The 15,729-nt window shown below is 37.4% G+C and overlaps 1 protein-coding gene across 2 annotated transcripts in view; it reads left to right on the top strand.

The window, feature by feature from the left end:
* The window catches only part of CPSF2 (cleavage and polyadenylation specific factor 2), a 35,434-nt gene extending 20,355 nt beyond the window's left edge, over positions 1–15,079 (top strand). For both annotated transcript variants that reach the window (XM_086363182.1, XM_086363183.1), the window contains 7 exons: positions 3,928–4,028; positions 4,372–4,572; positions 7,007–7,159; positions 7,870–8,095; positions 8,520–8,819; positions 9,985–10,119; positions 10,508–15,079. In XM_086363182.1, coding sequence (XP_086219308.1) covers positions 3,928–4,028; positions 4,372–4,572; positions 7,007–7,159; positions 7,870–8,095; positions 8,520–8,819; positions 9,985–10,119; positions 10,508–10,600 — 1,209 coding nt within the window. In that variant the 3' untranslated portion in view covers positions 10,601–15,079. The remainder of the gene's footprint in view (positions 1–3,927; positions 4,029–4,371; positions 4,573–7,006; positions 7,160–7,869; positions 8,096–8,519; positions 8,820–9,984; positions 10,120–10,507) is intronic.
* Positions 15,080–15,729: the final 650 nt, after the last annotated feature.

Here is a 15,729-nt window from a genome sequence, read left to right as displayed (position 1 = left end):
TCAGTCGTGTCTGACTCTGTGCGACCCCATGGACTGCAGCCTACCAGGCTCCCCCGTCCCTGGGATTCTCCAGGCAAGAACACTGGAGTGGGTTGCCATTTCCTTCTCCAGTGCATGAAAGTGAAAAGTGAAAGTGACGTCGCTCAGTCGTGTCCGACTTTTAGCGACCCCATGGACTGCAGCCTTCCAGGCTCCTCTGTCCATGGGATTTTTCCAGGCAAGAGTACTGGAGTGGGGTGCCATTGCCTTCTCGCATACAGACACAGTATGAGATACTTGTTTGAAAGTAAGCTGCAGATACTCCATCATTACCTCTAGACACAGCAGTATGCAATACCTAGAAATGAGGACATGCTCCTGTAAGACTGTATATTTATGATACATCACTTGAAATAAGGAAATAAGCACTGATATCATACTGTTGATATTAATACTATTTCATCCACTGACCCCACTTGACTCTTGGTAATTGCTCCAACTGTGGCCTTTCCTTTTTGTTTGGAATCCCATCCAGGATGACACATTGCATTTGTTGTCAAGACTTGATATTTTTGAAGCATGTGTGTTCTAGATTTTTTTTTCTATTCACATCCAAATATCTATATGATTTTTTTTTTTTAAAGAAATGGGACCAAATTTTCCACATATTTTTGAATAATGAAGGTTGCTACAGATTTACCTTATTCAATACTTGGTATAATAAACTTTAAAATGTTCTTGAATAAGTGATTGAATTATTTCTAGTGATTCTTTAATAATACGTTATGTATACGTACTTTGATTATTTAATCCAGTGGTTCCCAAAAGCATGGTGCAAGGACCCCTGGGGGCTACCCGAGACCCTTCTATGGAGTCCACCAGTTGTTTTTCATGGTGATATTAAGATGTTATTTGTCTTTTACTGTGAAAGCAGTGGTGGGTAGAGTGCTGGTGCCTTAGCGTAAATCAAGCCTGTGGCATCAAGCAGGTTAATCACTGCATTTTTCATCACCATACACTTGTCGTTCAAATAAAGTTGCAGTTAAGAATATCCTTGATGAAGCAGTGAAAGTTATTTACTTTTATTCAACTTACAAACTTTTATTCAACTTTAATAAAGTTATAACTTTATTAAATTCTTTTAAAAAGAACTTCTTAAAATAATCTTGGTGTCAAGATGGGAAGTATACAGAAGCACTTGTGTTATATACTAGGTTGGCCAAGAGTTTATTTGAGTTTTTCCCTAACATCGTACAGGAAACCCAAATGACTTTTTTTGGCCAACCCAGTATGATGTTTGTCTTGAAGAAATCACTTGGGTAATTGCTTGAGTTGTTGAGTTAAACTAGCTACTTTATTTCCTGGAACACCAGTTTTACTTGAAATGACGTGGTTATTCAGACTTGTGTATTTGGCAAATATTTTCCCAAAAAAGAATAATTGAGCTTGTGACTCTAAGGAAAACAATTGACAGCATTTCTTGCCTCAGTCTGATAAAACTGAAACTTTCAAGTGAAAAGTAGCATTTTGGAAAACTTAGCTTGTCATTGTCAGATTGACAACATCACTTTTCTGGTGAGATGGTAGTGTTATTTGCAAATGTTGATTTTTAAAAATATTGTCAAATTTGTATAATATTGTGTAATTTATGAACTAATATTCATAAGTTAATGAACTTAATTGTGTGACTTAATGAACTAATATTTTCCAAATATCTAATGCATGAAGTTGCAAAGTAATGTACAAGTAAAAAGTCCAGTCAAAATGTAAGATCAATCAGTAAATTTTACTGTAACAAAGTACAGAAGTTATGGGTATGATTAAAGATTCCACATTACAACTAGCCTTTAAGAAACCACCACTTTTTGAGTTTTAATGTAATATCAAAGAAGAATATTCATGAAAAGGCTATTTAAAAATTTTTCCAGCTATTCATCTGTGTGAGGCTGGATTTTCTAAATATACGTACTTTAACCAAAACGATATATGGCAAGAAGCAGAATGTGAGAATCCAACTGTCTTCTATTGAGCTAGATATTAAAGAGACTTGCAAAAATGTAAAATAATGCCATACTTTTTACTATTTTTTTTCTTGCTTTGGAAACTATCATCTTTTGTGAAAAATGATGTTAACATTAACATGATATGAGTGATTTTATTTTTAATGAACAAATAAATTTTTAAAAATCTCTCAGTTTTAATTTCTGATATGGTAAAATATGAATAAATATAACCTACAAAAAACAAAAGTTCTTCAGGCTTCTCAGTAATTTTTAGGAGTTTAAAAAGAGATGCGTGGAGAAGGAAATGGCAACCTCTTCTAGTATTCTTGCCTGGGAAATCTCACAGTCAGAGGAGCCTGATGGGCTACAGTCAAGGGGGTTGCAAAGAGTCAGACACAACTTAGCAACAACAGCAACAACAACACACAGTCAGGTAGATCGTGACTTGGGGAGATACTTCTTGATGGAATCGTGGCATAAAATGGAGAGTGATACGACATAGCAATATGGAATATGGAGTTTTAAAAGAAATTAAAATGTGTGTATAGAATGTGCTGTGCTGTGCTGTGCTTAGTCGCTCAGTCGTGTCTGACTCTTTGCAGCCCAATGCACTGTAGCCCAGCAGGCTCCTTTGTCCGTGGGGATTCTCCAGGCAGGAATACAGGAGTGGGTTGCCATGCCCACCTCCAGGAGATCTTCCCAACCCAGGGTTCGAACCCAGGTCTCCCACAGTGCAGGCGGATTCTTTACCCTCTGAGCCACCAGGGAAGCCCATATATAGAATGAGTGTTCCAAATATTCAAATAATAAGGGCTGGGGCTAAAGAGAAAAAAAAAATAAAAAGAGATCAGAAGATTTGAGGACTACTGATTAGATCATTCCATGCTGATGGATTTTAAAGTTGTGTCCGGTTTTCCAGTCTTGTAAACATTGCTGCCATGTACTTTTTTTCCCCTCACGTGTGTGTGATCGTTTCAGTAGATAACTTCCTAGAAGTGCTGTGTTAAAAGGATAGGTACATTTTTAGTTTTAGATGTTGACCAATTGCTTTCTAACATAGTCGTTGTAATTTTCCCCTAGTGGATGGAAGTAACCTTTCCCTATTAGTAATTACTATAGCCAATTTCATAAATTAAAAGATGGTTTTATATTAAAAATTTTTGCATTTTTCAAATATCATTTGGGTCAAGTGGTAGAGAATCCACCTGCCAATGCAGGAAATGCAGGTTTGATCCTTGGGTTGGGAAAATCCCCTGGAGAAGGAAATGGAAACCCACTGCAGTATTCTTGCCTGGAGAATCCCTTGGCCAGAGGATCCTGGTGGGCTACAGTCCATGGGTTGCAAAGAGTCGGACATGACTTAGCGAATAAACAACAACAACAAAAATTATTAGTAAAATTGGATATGTTTTCATGGCTATGAATCATTTTTCTTATTTTATAAAGTGCTTGTATATCATTTTGTCCTGTTTTTATGTGTTGACCATCTTTTTCTTAACATATTTGGAAGAGCTCTTAGGAAAAAGTAGCTTCTGATAGTCAAATAGTGCTGCAGATAATTTTCTCCGTTTCTTTTCATTTCATGAGATTAGAATATCAGAGTTTTTTTCCCCTTGTTACCATATTTATTCACCTTTTCAGTTTTGTGTCATTTGTAGCTCTCACCAACACCAAGTTATAAAAATACTTTTCTGTATTTTCTTTGCCTGATTGGTGATTTTTAACCAGTTTGATTTAAATTAAACCCATCCTAGAAATGTGACAGCTCAATTTTAGTACTAATCTAAATAGGACCTGTGATTGCACATAATAGAAACTTGAATATTTCAGAGGAAAATTTAGTTTAAAGATGATGAAGCAAGTAAGAGATGTAATGTATTTCTCACACCCCACCGCCTTAACCTCCTCATATTAATACTTCCTTTCATCTGCTATTTTTCTGTAGTTGAGGAAACGTGTGAAACTTGAAGGGAAAGAACTTGAAGAATACTTGGAAAAAGAGAAACTAAAGAAAGAAGCTGCTAAAAAGCTCGAGCAGTCAAAAGAGTAAGTTGTTTTCAGGCAGATTAGAAGTTTTTATAATTTGAGAACGTGTTTCTACACAGAAATGTTTAATTGAAAATATTTAAATTTTCTTTTGACTTTATTGCTTTCAATACATCTTTCCAGTGGTGCTAAATTCTAAATTCTTTTCAGTGCTAATGTTAGCATGTATTTATTAGTTGGCCTGTTATCAATTGGCAGTTTACACTATATTTCACAAAATAGCAGTCCAATAATACTGTCATTAGCATTGAATTAATATTGACTTTTAAGAATAATTTTATAAATATTAATTAAAAATCATTTGGGGACTTGCTCATCTCTACCTTTTCACAAACTCCCTTAGGGCGGACATAGATTCCAGTGACGAGAGTGACGCTGAGGAAGACATTGACCAGCCATCAGCGCATAAGACCAAGCATGACCTGATGATGAAAGGCGAAGGCAGTCGTAAAGGAAGTTTCTTCAAACAGGCTAAAAAGTCTTATCCTATGTTTCCTGCCCCAGAAGAAAGAATTAAATGGGATGAATATGGAGAAATCATCAAGTACGTGAGCAAAACAAGCTTTTCTTGCTTCTAGATTGGAGGTAGTAACTGTGTTGTCATTTGAGGTCAATGAATTTGGTCCTTCTGGTTATCATGTATGTAGTTTCTGAGTATCTCAGCTTGAAAGATACAGAAGACTTTTAATTTAAAATGTAAGGTTGAGGAACATCTAGAAAGTTACTATTAAAGAAGAACTGATAATTTTATTACTTAGGTATGTGAAATGTTTTAAAAAGATGACCACTACTCTTTCCCCTCTCCCCACTTAAAAAGAGAGGTAAGGGACATGCAGGGCTTCCCAGGTGGCGCTGGTGGCAAAGAACACCAATGCAGGAGACCTAAGAGATGTGGGTACGATCCCTGGGTGGAAAGATCCCCTGGAGGAGGGCATGGCAGCTCACTGCGGTATTCTTGCCTGGAGAATCCTATGGACAGAGGAGCCTGGCAGGCTGTGATCCATAGGGTTGCAAAGAGCTGGATACGACCGAAGTGATTCAGCACGTGCACAAGGGACATGCGTTGGAAAAAGACGTATGACAGGAGGAGCTTCTGACAGCTGGAGTTATGTTAAGTTGCGGAAATGGGTTATGTTTCAAGTATTGCATACCTGTTTTAGTTATAAGAGGAATAGGAGATACCATGAGTGGAACCGTGGAAAATCTATCTACACCGTTAGAAAAACAACTGAAATCACATGTTCGAATCACAAACTTAAAAACACTATTGTCCTGAATAAAGATCAGTAAATGTCAGATGCCTTAGCATAGTGCATGACGTCTTTCACAGTTTGGTCTCTCCCTACTTTCCTATTATATTTCTCTATATTTCTGTTACACTAGTGTGTGTTCGGAGAAGGCAATGGCACCCCACTCCAGTACTCTTGCCTGGAAAATCCCATGGATGGAGGAGCCTGGTGGGCTGCAGTCCATGGGGTCACTAAGAGTCGGACACGACTGAAGCGACTTAGCAGCAGCAGCAGCAGTGTGTGTTCTCCATTCTGGTGGTACCAGCCTTCTCTCAGTTTCCTCCTGCTCAGCCTTTTCTTTTTTTCTTAATTGGAGTATATAATTGCTTTACAATGTTCTGTTAGTTTCTGCAGTATAATTAAGCGAGTCTGCTACATGTAAACATATATCCCCTCCCTCCTGGCCTCCCTCCGACTGCCCCTCAACCCCACCCATCTTGGTCTTCATGGCTACTCAGCTTTTTCATGTCATGCATTTACACATTTCTTTCCTTCAGCCGTGCTCCACCGTCCCACCCCAGGCTTTCAGGCTGCTGAGTCTGGCCTCACAAACTCCTGGAAAGCTTCCCTCTTCTCCCCCGCCACCCCAACACAGTTACCTCCCTCTCTTGTACCTTCTTTGTTCTCCTTTAATGGTATCTTGAGCATATGGTCTTAGGTCATCCTTGGGTTTAATTAGGAAAATTCTACTGTTTATTTGGCCCTCTAAAGTAGTAGGGAAAAAAGCTGACAATCTAAACAGTGTTGGAGAGTTTGCTCACCGCTTCACTTAATTAGTGCCAGTCTGTTTAGCATATGGACAGGGCTCTTTAGCTTCAATTTTCTTATCTTAAAAATGGAGGCAAGAATAAAATAGGTTGTGCGTTTAAGGCACTGAGCATAGCACCTGACTCGCAGTAAATGCATGTTAGGTGGTTGCTGCCTGCCATCGTTGTGTGGATTACAGTTGGCAATGCGCTACAGTTGCTCTGTGGGTTACAGTCAAAGATACTGGGCTCCTGCAGCAGTCTGGGTGCTGGTGGTAGAGGCCTGGATTGTCAGAGAGGAGTGTGAGGGGATTTGGGGCTAGGGCATGATAAATACTGAGATTAGACAGAATGTTTTAAAAAAAAAAGTTTGCCTTTTAATTTTAACATAGAACTCTCTCTGATACTCAAAAATAAATGTGCTAGTAGTTTGTTGAAATAAAAGTGAGGTCTTTTGAGGGAGCTAATGATTTGTGTCTTGGTCTTCTCTGTAATAAGCAAAAACGGAAAGTCCTCTGCTTTCATCAGGCAGGGAAGGAATAATGGGTGAGGGGGCATCTTAGGGAAACTAAAGGAGACCTGAGATTTGTGAGATTGGAAATTGACAAGAGAAACCACAGAAATTGAGAAAATGAATTACTGGAACAAAGGAAGGCCAGGTTGCAGTAGTACTTGCGGCAGCCACTAAGGTCTCTGAATGGCCTGTCTAGGTAGGGCCTTTTCGCTCCTCACATGGTGTGTTTTAAAGTGTACTTAAAGAACCTAATATATGCTGTCATTCGATTACTGAAATTGTGAAGTTGCACTGACTTTGGATCAAATGTATATTTGAATCTTGAGATATGTGAGGAGTCTAAAAATTGTGCCATCCACTAATTGGTTGTATATATTAAATAATACTAGCTTGCTTGTTACTACTTCTAATTAGAGGCTTATTATTTAGACCAGAGGATTTCTTAGTGCCAGAACTTCAAGCTACTGAAGAAGAAAAAAGCAAATTAGAGTCTGGCCTGACAAATGGAGATGAACCCATGGATCAGGATTTATCTGATGTTCCTACTAAGTGTATTTCTACAACAGAATCTATTGAAATAAAGTAAGTGCTTTTGTTGCATTTTGCAAATGGATTACAAAGTAAAATTTCAAGTACTTGAATTATATAATTGACATTGTTTCAGAGGTTATATTTCTGAATATTCACTAGCAAGTTTGTGCTTAGTTAATTTTTTTCTTCTTGTGATATATGGGAGTTTTTCCCTTTATTAATGATACTGGAATGCCAAAGTGAATTGGTGGTGAGGAGGGGGTTAAACTTCACATTGTACATTTATATGAAGAAACGTTCTTTCTGGTGTTTTTAGTAAGTTGAGTAGCAGGTGAACTTGTGTAATTCACAAGTTCAATTTTTCTAAGAGCTTGTTCAGTAAAATAAACACCTTAACTCAATTACCTCTAGGGCACTAATATCTTAAAAACACCACTGTGTCTTAAAAATACCCATTGTGAACCTTTTTTCCCCCTTTCTGCTAGTGCAGTTAACAGCAGCAAATTATCATTTTGGAATATATATATTTTTTAAGTTATCAGAGAGCAGAGTGGCTTATTTGTCTAGTAGTATCATTTAGTATACATTCTTGAATATAGCTAAGAGCTTAATAATACATGTTAACAATATAACAGGGTATATTCCTCAAATCCTCATGCTACATGTTGGTACATTTCTTTCCTGATGATAAAAGCTATTAAAAACCTAATTTTAGAATGAACTTACCAGAAAAGGAAACTTGAATAATCATTTAATTACAGGGCCAGGGTTACTTACATAGACTATGAAGGACGCTCTGATGGGGATTCCATTAAAAAAATCATCAATCAGATGAAACCACGCCAGTTAATCATTGTCCATGGACCACCAGAAGCCAGTCAGGATCTTGCAGAGTGCTGTCGTGCATTTGGTGGGAAAGATATTAAAGTATACATGCCAAAGCTGCATGAGACAGTCGATGCCACTAGTGAAACTCACATCTACCAGGTAAGCATGCTGGCCTTCAAGCAGCAAGTCCTAGGGGGCGAGATTATTGGTGGTTTCCAACCTCAGCTCCACATCAGGAGAGCTCTGGGGAGTCAAAGGGGTTCAATGTTTTCGTCTTAGTCTCACCAGTTACATTAGAATCACTGGAGGTAGGACCCTGGCATCAGTAGAAAAGAAAATTTGCCATGTGGTCCCAGTGTGCAGTCGAAGTTAAGAACCTTTACTTTGGAAAGTAGACGGGGCCCTAATGATCTTATGGGTCATTGGGTCATTACCAGTTACAGTGAAGATCAGATGAGTGAGAGATTTTTAAACTTTAATACACAGTACTAAAGTTAGAAAATTATAATAATAGGTCATATTTAATTGTCAAGTTATACTCTGTGGGCTTTATTTCTCTTTTTCCCCTTTGCATCATATCTAGGTGAGATTAAAAGATTCACTTGTCAGCTCCCTTCAGTTTTGTAAGGCAAAAGATGCTGAACTAGCTTGGATAGACGGTGTCTTAGACATGAGAGTTTCCAAAGTGGACACAGGAGTTATTTTAGAAGAAGGCGAACTAAAGGATGATGGAGAAGACTCTGAAATGCAGGTGGATGCGCCTTCAGATTCTAGTGTCATAGCACAGCAGAAGGCCATGAAAAGTCTATTTGGAGACGATGAGAAAGAAACAGGTGAAGAAAGTGAGATCATTCCTACTCTGGAACCCTTACCACCTCATGAGGTAAAAAAAGCATGTGCTGCTTCTCCTCTCTCCCTTAATTTACCCTTTGAATTTTCCTTCTATGTTTTGAACCATTTAAAATGTGTCATATGTAGACTCATTTTGAAGTTTTAAAAAAATTACTAAAGATAACGTTCCTGTGCTTGTGCTTATGTGTCCTCCACGGCTAGAGAATAACGATAGTAGAGAACCCTTCAGCAAATCTTCTAAGACACATAATTGTTCCATGATTTGCTTTTTCCAGAATAGATTTTTAAATGTTAAGTTTGATGATTGGGAGTGTCACCTGTCTCCTTCTATTATAGTTAGGAGATTTATAATTCCATTTTTCTATGTTGCCTCTTCAGTTGAACCACTTTTGTTTTTGATATAGTTAGAAATGTTTTATTTAGTAGAGATATAGTTTTAGTTTGGTATTTTGTTCACGTGTTCTCAAGAGATATCTAGTTAACTGGCAGAGCTGTAAAATAGTTTAACGTATGGTAATATTAAAAGCACATGATCAGAGTCTTAAACGACTGTCCCGTGATGTCTTTAGCCCTTCTATGCAATAAGGAATGAAGAGATGGCCTCTTTCACCAGATCCCCTCTAGCACAACTCTTGAAATTGCAGGAAGGAATTAGGAACTTTCCTCTCTGTGCCAAAGCTGGCACTCTCCAAAACAACGTCAAAGCAGCGGCGTTACGTTGAACCACTTGCCTTTGATTCTAAAACCCACGGTGTCCACCGCATCCACAGTGAGGGGGAAGGACAGTGGAAGCGGGGTCAGGGACAGTTATCCTCTGAACTATATACAAAGGACTGGGATCTGGAAAATGAAATTTCAGTTCAGTTCTGCCTACTGGCACTCTCGTTGACCCCCTTTGGCAAGTGGGTGAGTGAAGAGCATAACATTATCAAACGTCTTTCTGTTATTATGAGGCATGACTAATAAACTTGATTGTGAAACATCCAGAAAATGTGAAGGGCTTTGTAATGTTAAATAAGGAGGTAAAACTCAGAATAACAACTGGGAATGTGATTTATAGACTTGAAATGATCTGTCAAAGGAATTCAGGGGATAATAGAAAGTAGCTTTGAGATCATGTGTTACTTCCCTTTATTCAGTACAACTCTGTGTCTAGTGTTCTGTTTGAAATTCTTTTCCCTTTAACCTTACCTCAGGTTCCTGGACATCAGTCGGTTTTTATGAATGAACCAAGACTGTCAGACTTCAAACAAGTTCTTTTACGGGAGGGGATCCAAGCTGAATTCGTAGGAGGCGTGCTCGTTTGCAACAATCAAGTGGCAGTCCGTAGAGTAAGTGTGTTTTTAGTAAGGAAGGACTGAGTGAACAAATACTTCTGGTATTTTGTTATTTTGAATTCTGTAATTCTTGATTGAGTTAATTTTACAAACTGGAGCTCAGTAAATTAAATTTATCATGATGACCTTAAAGGCTTTTAAAAGGGACTGTCAAAGATGTGGTATATAATTTTATTGTAGATTTTTATTATTTGAATCTTCTGACATTTATGTGTCTATGTAAAATTCATGACTAGAATATTATGTTCATATTCTGTGAATCAGAACAGTCACTTCCTAATCAATCATAAAGTAACCTAGTTAATATGTTTTGGTTATCATGTCTGCATATTAACGGGTAGAAGATGTACTAAAGAACTTTTTTTTTCTACTTGGTTTCTAGACGGAAACTGGACGCATTGGATTAGAAGGCTGCCTTTGTCAAGACTTTTATAGGATAAGAGACCTTTTATATGAACAGTATGCCATTGTGTAAAGGACATGATGTCAAAACGTATCTGTTTGACCTTTCTAAGAAAAAAGGATTCTTATTCTAAGCTTTTGCTTTTTTGTTTTGTAACATATAAAAAGAATCTGCCAGAAAAACTTAACATCCACTTGATTTTTAAAAGTGTAAATAGAAACCATATTGCTAATGCTCAAATGAGCATGCTGCCTTTTGGCTTTCAGAGTGTCAGAGATCCTTACAAGTGCACAGGCCTTGGAGTTGAAGGTAACTGGCTTCCTTTACAGACCCCTTATTTTAGAAGGGCTTTTACTTGAATTAAACAATGCAACTTAGCAAACCTGTTCATGGCCTTAGAGAAGCATGTTTGCATGAATTCTTGCAAACTGTTTCTTATATTTTCTGGAATGAAAAGTAGGAATTTCTTTTAAAAAGATGTGCTATAAAAAAAACAAACTGATAAAACAGTTTTTTGAAGCCTATGTATTTAAAAAACAGAAAAACCAAGAGTACGTGCTGTAACTTAAATTCCTGTATGCATTTTCTTCACATGGAGCTTCTCTTCTCCGTGGCATGCTTCCCAGTGATTCACTCTTCCATGAGATGGGATACATTTGGTTCAGAAGTCAGTTTTTATTTCCCCCATTTCTTACTTTATCAAGATTTTGTTCCTGTTATTGTTGTTCAATTTGAATTATAACACTGTCATTTGGATATATGTAATTGAAGAAAACTCTTAGTCTTAAAGGTCTTGCCTACATTTAAACACATCTTAACTCACAGCTTGGTTACTGTATTGGAGACTGTTCAGTGCTTTGCTTTCAGAGGAGCAAATGTTGAACTTTACATTTTTATAAGGTAACAGTATAATTAAGAGGTGTAAATGTGTTCATCTCTTAGGCTTGCTTTCTCCTAAGGTTGCCCAAACAGTGGTTGAGTTTTATACATATTGCTACAAAAATAATACTGAAGTTGGACAAGACCATCCTTTCTATGTTCATGTCTTTCTTGGGGCCAGCAGCCTCGATACAGTGTAAACCACTTGTGCTTAAGAGTAAAAACAGTACATGCAATTTCCATTGAACTTAAAAATGAAAATCATGTCACCCTGTTGTAATCTGTTGGTGCTTTTTTTAGAATGTAGCTTAATCATGACAGACCTTGATCTTTACTTCTTAATTATTTAACCCTTCCTCTCTGTACACTTCAGCATTTTTAGAAGAATCAGTCTTCTTGTTTAACTTATATGGAACTCTGCATAGTACAACCCACTGATATTAGACAAGAATTAATAGTTCATTCTATTTCTAAGGCTTAGAGAGCTCTTACTGTGGGTTAGATTGCTCATGCAAAGTTTATAGCCTTCTGGTACTGAAAACCAGATATACAAAATAATGTTACAGGTGGTAAAGATAAAGGGTATTTTTTTTTGTAGAGCTCTGAAAAAAAATCACTTCAGCTCTTACTGCTGAATAGAGTAAGCCTAGAATTCTATTTATATTCCAGGGAAAAGAAAGTCTGCACTTGTTTGATGGCTTAAAGCATCAGGTTATACATATTACATTGCAGTACTGGTATTGAAAAATCATTTCTTGCTTTGCCTTTCTATTGTCCTGTGAATGGGAATTAAATGTTAAAGCACTGCTTGAAGATTGCTGTGCTAACTAGTGTCAATGCAGGAGCAAGGTTTTCACCTGTTTCTAGATGACAGTATTACTAAAATCTCTAAAATGAAGATATTTGTTCAGTCTCAGTTGCTTAAGAAGAATGTAAATTTTAAAAAGGACTCTGAGATAAATCATGAGCTCAGAGAACTTTCAGATTATCATTTTTCAGAAGAAGACTAAATACAGTGGACCGTCAGTTGATATCTATAAATAATTTGGTTAAAAAGAAATTTTATTCTGTAATTCGTGTCAATGGGATTATAAATGTCAAATATTACAGATTTTTTTATTTTCATGAACCAGTAGGTGGCCTGAAACAGAAGTGAGGAAATCAATTTTCTAAGGAGGGCCTTTGCCTGTAAAAATTTTTCTTAGATAACAATTCACTTTAAAATTCACTTTTTTAAAGTTACATTCATTGGGGTTTTTTTTTTAGTGTATTTACAGAGTTATGCAACCATTGCCACTGTCTTAATTCCAGAACACTTCATCACCCCAAAAAGAAAGGTCATATTCGTTAGCAGTCACTCCCCATTCTCACGTCTCAACTCTGGGCAACCATTAATCTGTTTTCTGTCTTTGTGAATTTACTTATTCTTGATAGTTCAAAAAAATGGAACCATACAGTGTGTGTTTTTCTGTGTCTGACTCTTGGCATAACTTTTAGGATTCATCAGTGGTGTAGCATGTGTCAATATGCTTTTTGTGGCTGAATAATACTCCATGTGGATGCACCACATTTTGCTTTAGTCCATTCATCCGTTGAGAGGCATTTGGTTTGTTTCTACTTTTTGGCTATAATGAATAATGCTGCTCTGAATGAATATTTGTGTACAAGTTCTTGTATGGGCACATGTTTTCAGTCTAGAGAGGCATATACCTAAAAGTAGAAGGGCTGGATCATATGGTAACTCTGTGTAACCATTTGAAAAATTGCCAGACTGTTCTCCACAGTGGCTGCACCATTTTCCATTCCTCCCAGCAGTGTATGAGGATTCCAGTTTCTCCATGACCTTGGCAGCACTGATGAACCATTATCTTACTTTAGCCATTTTACTGTGTATGAAGAGGTATCTCATTGTGGTTTTGATTTCCATTTCTCTAATGACTGATGATTTTGAGCTTCTTTTCTTGTTCTTATTGGCCATTTATCTTTTGTAGGTATGTATCTGTTCAGATCCTTTGCCTATTTTTAAATTGGGTTATTTATCTTTTTATTGTTGAGTTAAAGAGTTTTTAATTTTTTTAAATGTATTCTGGATACTAAATCCTTAACATATGTGACTTGCAAATATTTTTTCCCATTTGTAGACATTTTTTCCCCTCTCTTGATGGTGTCCTTTGAAACACAAAACTTTTAAATTTTGATGAAGTCTAATGTCTCTTTTTACTTTTTAGTTCCTTGTACTATTGGTGTTGTATCTTAGAAAGCCATTGCTTCATCCATTGTCACAAAAATTTATGCCTATTTCTTTCCTGAGAGTTTTGTGGTTAAATATAGTTCTTATATTTAAGTCTTTGATTCATTTTGAGTTAACTTTTACATATGGTGTGAGCTAAGGGTCCGATTTCATTCTTTTGCACTTGAATACCCAGTAGTGCTGGCGTCATTTGTTGAAAGACTATTTCCTCATTAACTTTTCTTGCCATCTTTGTTGGAAGTCAGTTGCCCATGAATGTATGACTTTCTTCCTAGAGTCTTCGTTCTGTTTCACTGATCTGTTCCTCTACCCACATCTATCTGTATGCCAGTACCACACTGTTTTCAATACTGTAACTGTATCAGGGTTTTAAGTCAGCAAGTGTACCTCCTCCAACTTTTTTCTCTTTCAAGATCATTTGGGCTATTCTGGTTCCCTAGCATTTTCATATGGATTTTAGAATCAGCTTATCAATCTCTGCAAAAAAAGCCCTCTCACTTTTAAAAGGGAAAAAAGGTAGTTGGAATTTGTAACTTAAAGTCTTAGAACATTAAGCCTGAGTGGGACTGTAGAATTCATCTAGTTCGACACACTTATTTCAATGTTGAATGAATGGGCCTGTGGAAGGGAAGGGATTTGCTTAAGATAGGTAGCTAGTCAGAGACAGAGGTGGAATTGGAACCTAGCCTTCATAGAGTTTATTCATTTGATACTAAATGAATCTACAATCCTTATAGAATCCACTAATTCAATACTAAAATAATTGTGTTGAACTAGATGAATTCTGCAGTCTGAGATTTTAAGCTGTAAATTTCAACTACTTTTTTTTCCTGCACTGCTGTACTGCTCTGGTTCCTTAGTTATATTCACTTTGCTTGGGGGGAATATGTTCACTTTATTTGCTGTAGGAACAGCATGAACAATAGTCTGCTCAGAGAGGACTGCTTCCATCCTGTGTGATGGCCAGTAAAGGTGGGGTGAGGGGGGGTGTGTGGGGGTGCAGATAGGGTGGGGACAGAAAGGGTAAATGTCACATCCTGTACTTTTCTTTGGTTTTAAGGTTCTAGAGGTTTAGATAAAATAAGGTTATTGTCCTTTAAATATTGATGAACTCATTACCACTTAAGTCAAAGGGTGTAAATAGTGGTTGGTGATTGAGAGGTCGATTGTTTGCTTGTTTGTTTGGGTGGTGGTTGCTCCCCACCACCCCAACCCCTTGTTTATCCAGCCATGTGGCATCTACAGAGTGGATGGATATGTATACATGGAACTAGAGAAGGAACCTTCAGATCTGCTGCCTGGGTGAGGATCAAGGGAAGGTTTTTCTCCTTCTTGTGCTCTTTCTCACTCTAACCACCTTAATTGTGTTTATGAGAAAATACCCCAGATTGTCAAAATAAACATGGAGGACTTTGCTGAAATTGAGGGTATCTTTGTTTCTCTCTCCCATCCATCTCTATGCCTACCTCCCCCATCCCACACACACACCCACACAGCTCTAGTTTTTTGGTGCTTTTTCCTTCATTACTCAAGCCCATTGCATTTTAGTTCTTGAAGTTAAAATGTGATTTCGAGGAGCAAAATAGTACAAGTTTGGAGAGTTTTGCATCTCTCCTCATTGTTGAAGAGAACCGCAAGTATATGTGCTTCTTTTGTGAAATTGTTACTAGATTCCGTGGATCCTACTCAGACTTGATACTGAGTGATAATTTCAAGTGGAGAATATACAAAGGATTCATAAGAATATACTACATCACTTTCTGAAGTTATTTTTAATGTTCAGTATCCAATTTATCATATGTATTTCCTTTTTTCCTCCCTGTCACAATTGTAATTTTTTTTGAAAGTGAAAGTCACTCAGTCGTGTCCGACTCTTTGGGACCCCATGGATTGTAGCCCACCAGGCTCCTCTGTCCATGGGATTCTCCAGGCAAGAGTACTAGAGTGAGTTGCCATGCCCTCCTCCAGGGGAATCTTCCCGACCCAGGGATCGAACCTGCGTCTCTTACATCTCTCCTGCTTTGGCAGGCGGGTTCTTCACCACTAGCAAAAGGCACTATTAATTGTTCAT

Source organism: Bos grunniens, chromosome 21 (assembly GCF_055505025.1).
Source record: "Bos grunniens cultivar Pamir isolate PY7600 chromosome 21, Bosgru_T2T1.0, whole genome shotgun sequence".
Lineage (NCBI taxonomy): Eukaryota > Metazoa > Chordata > Mammalia > Artiodactyla > Bovidae > Bos > Bos grunniens.
Note: the sequence above shows the minus strand (reverse complement) of the source record. Positions and strands in the feature narration are given on the sequence as shown.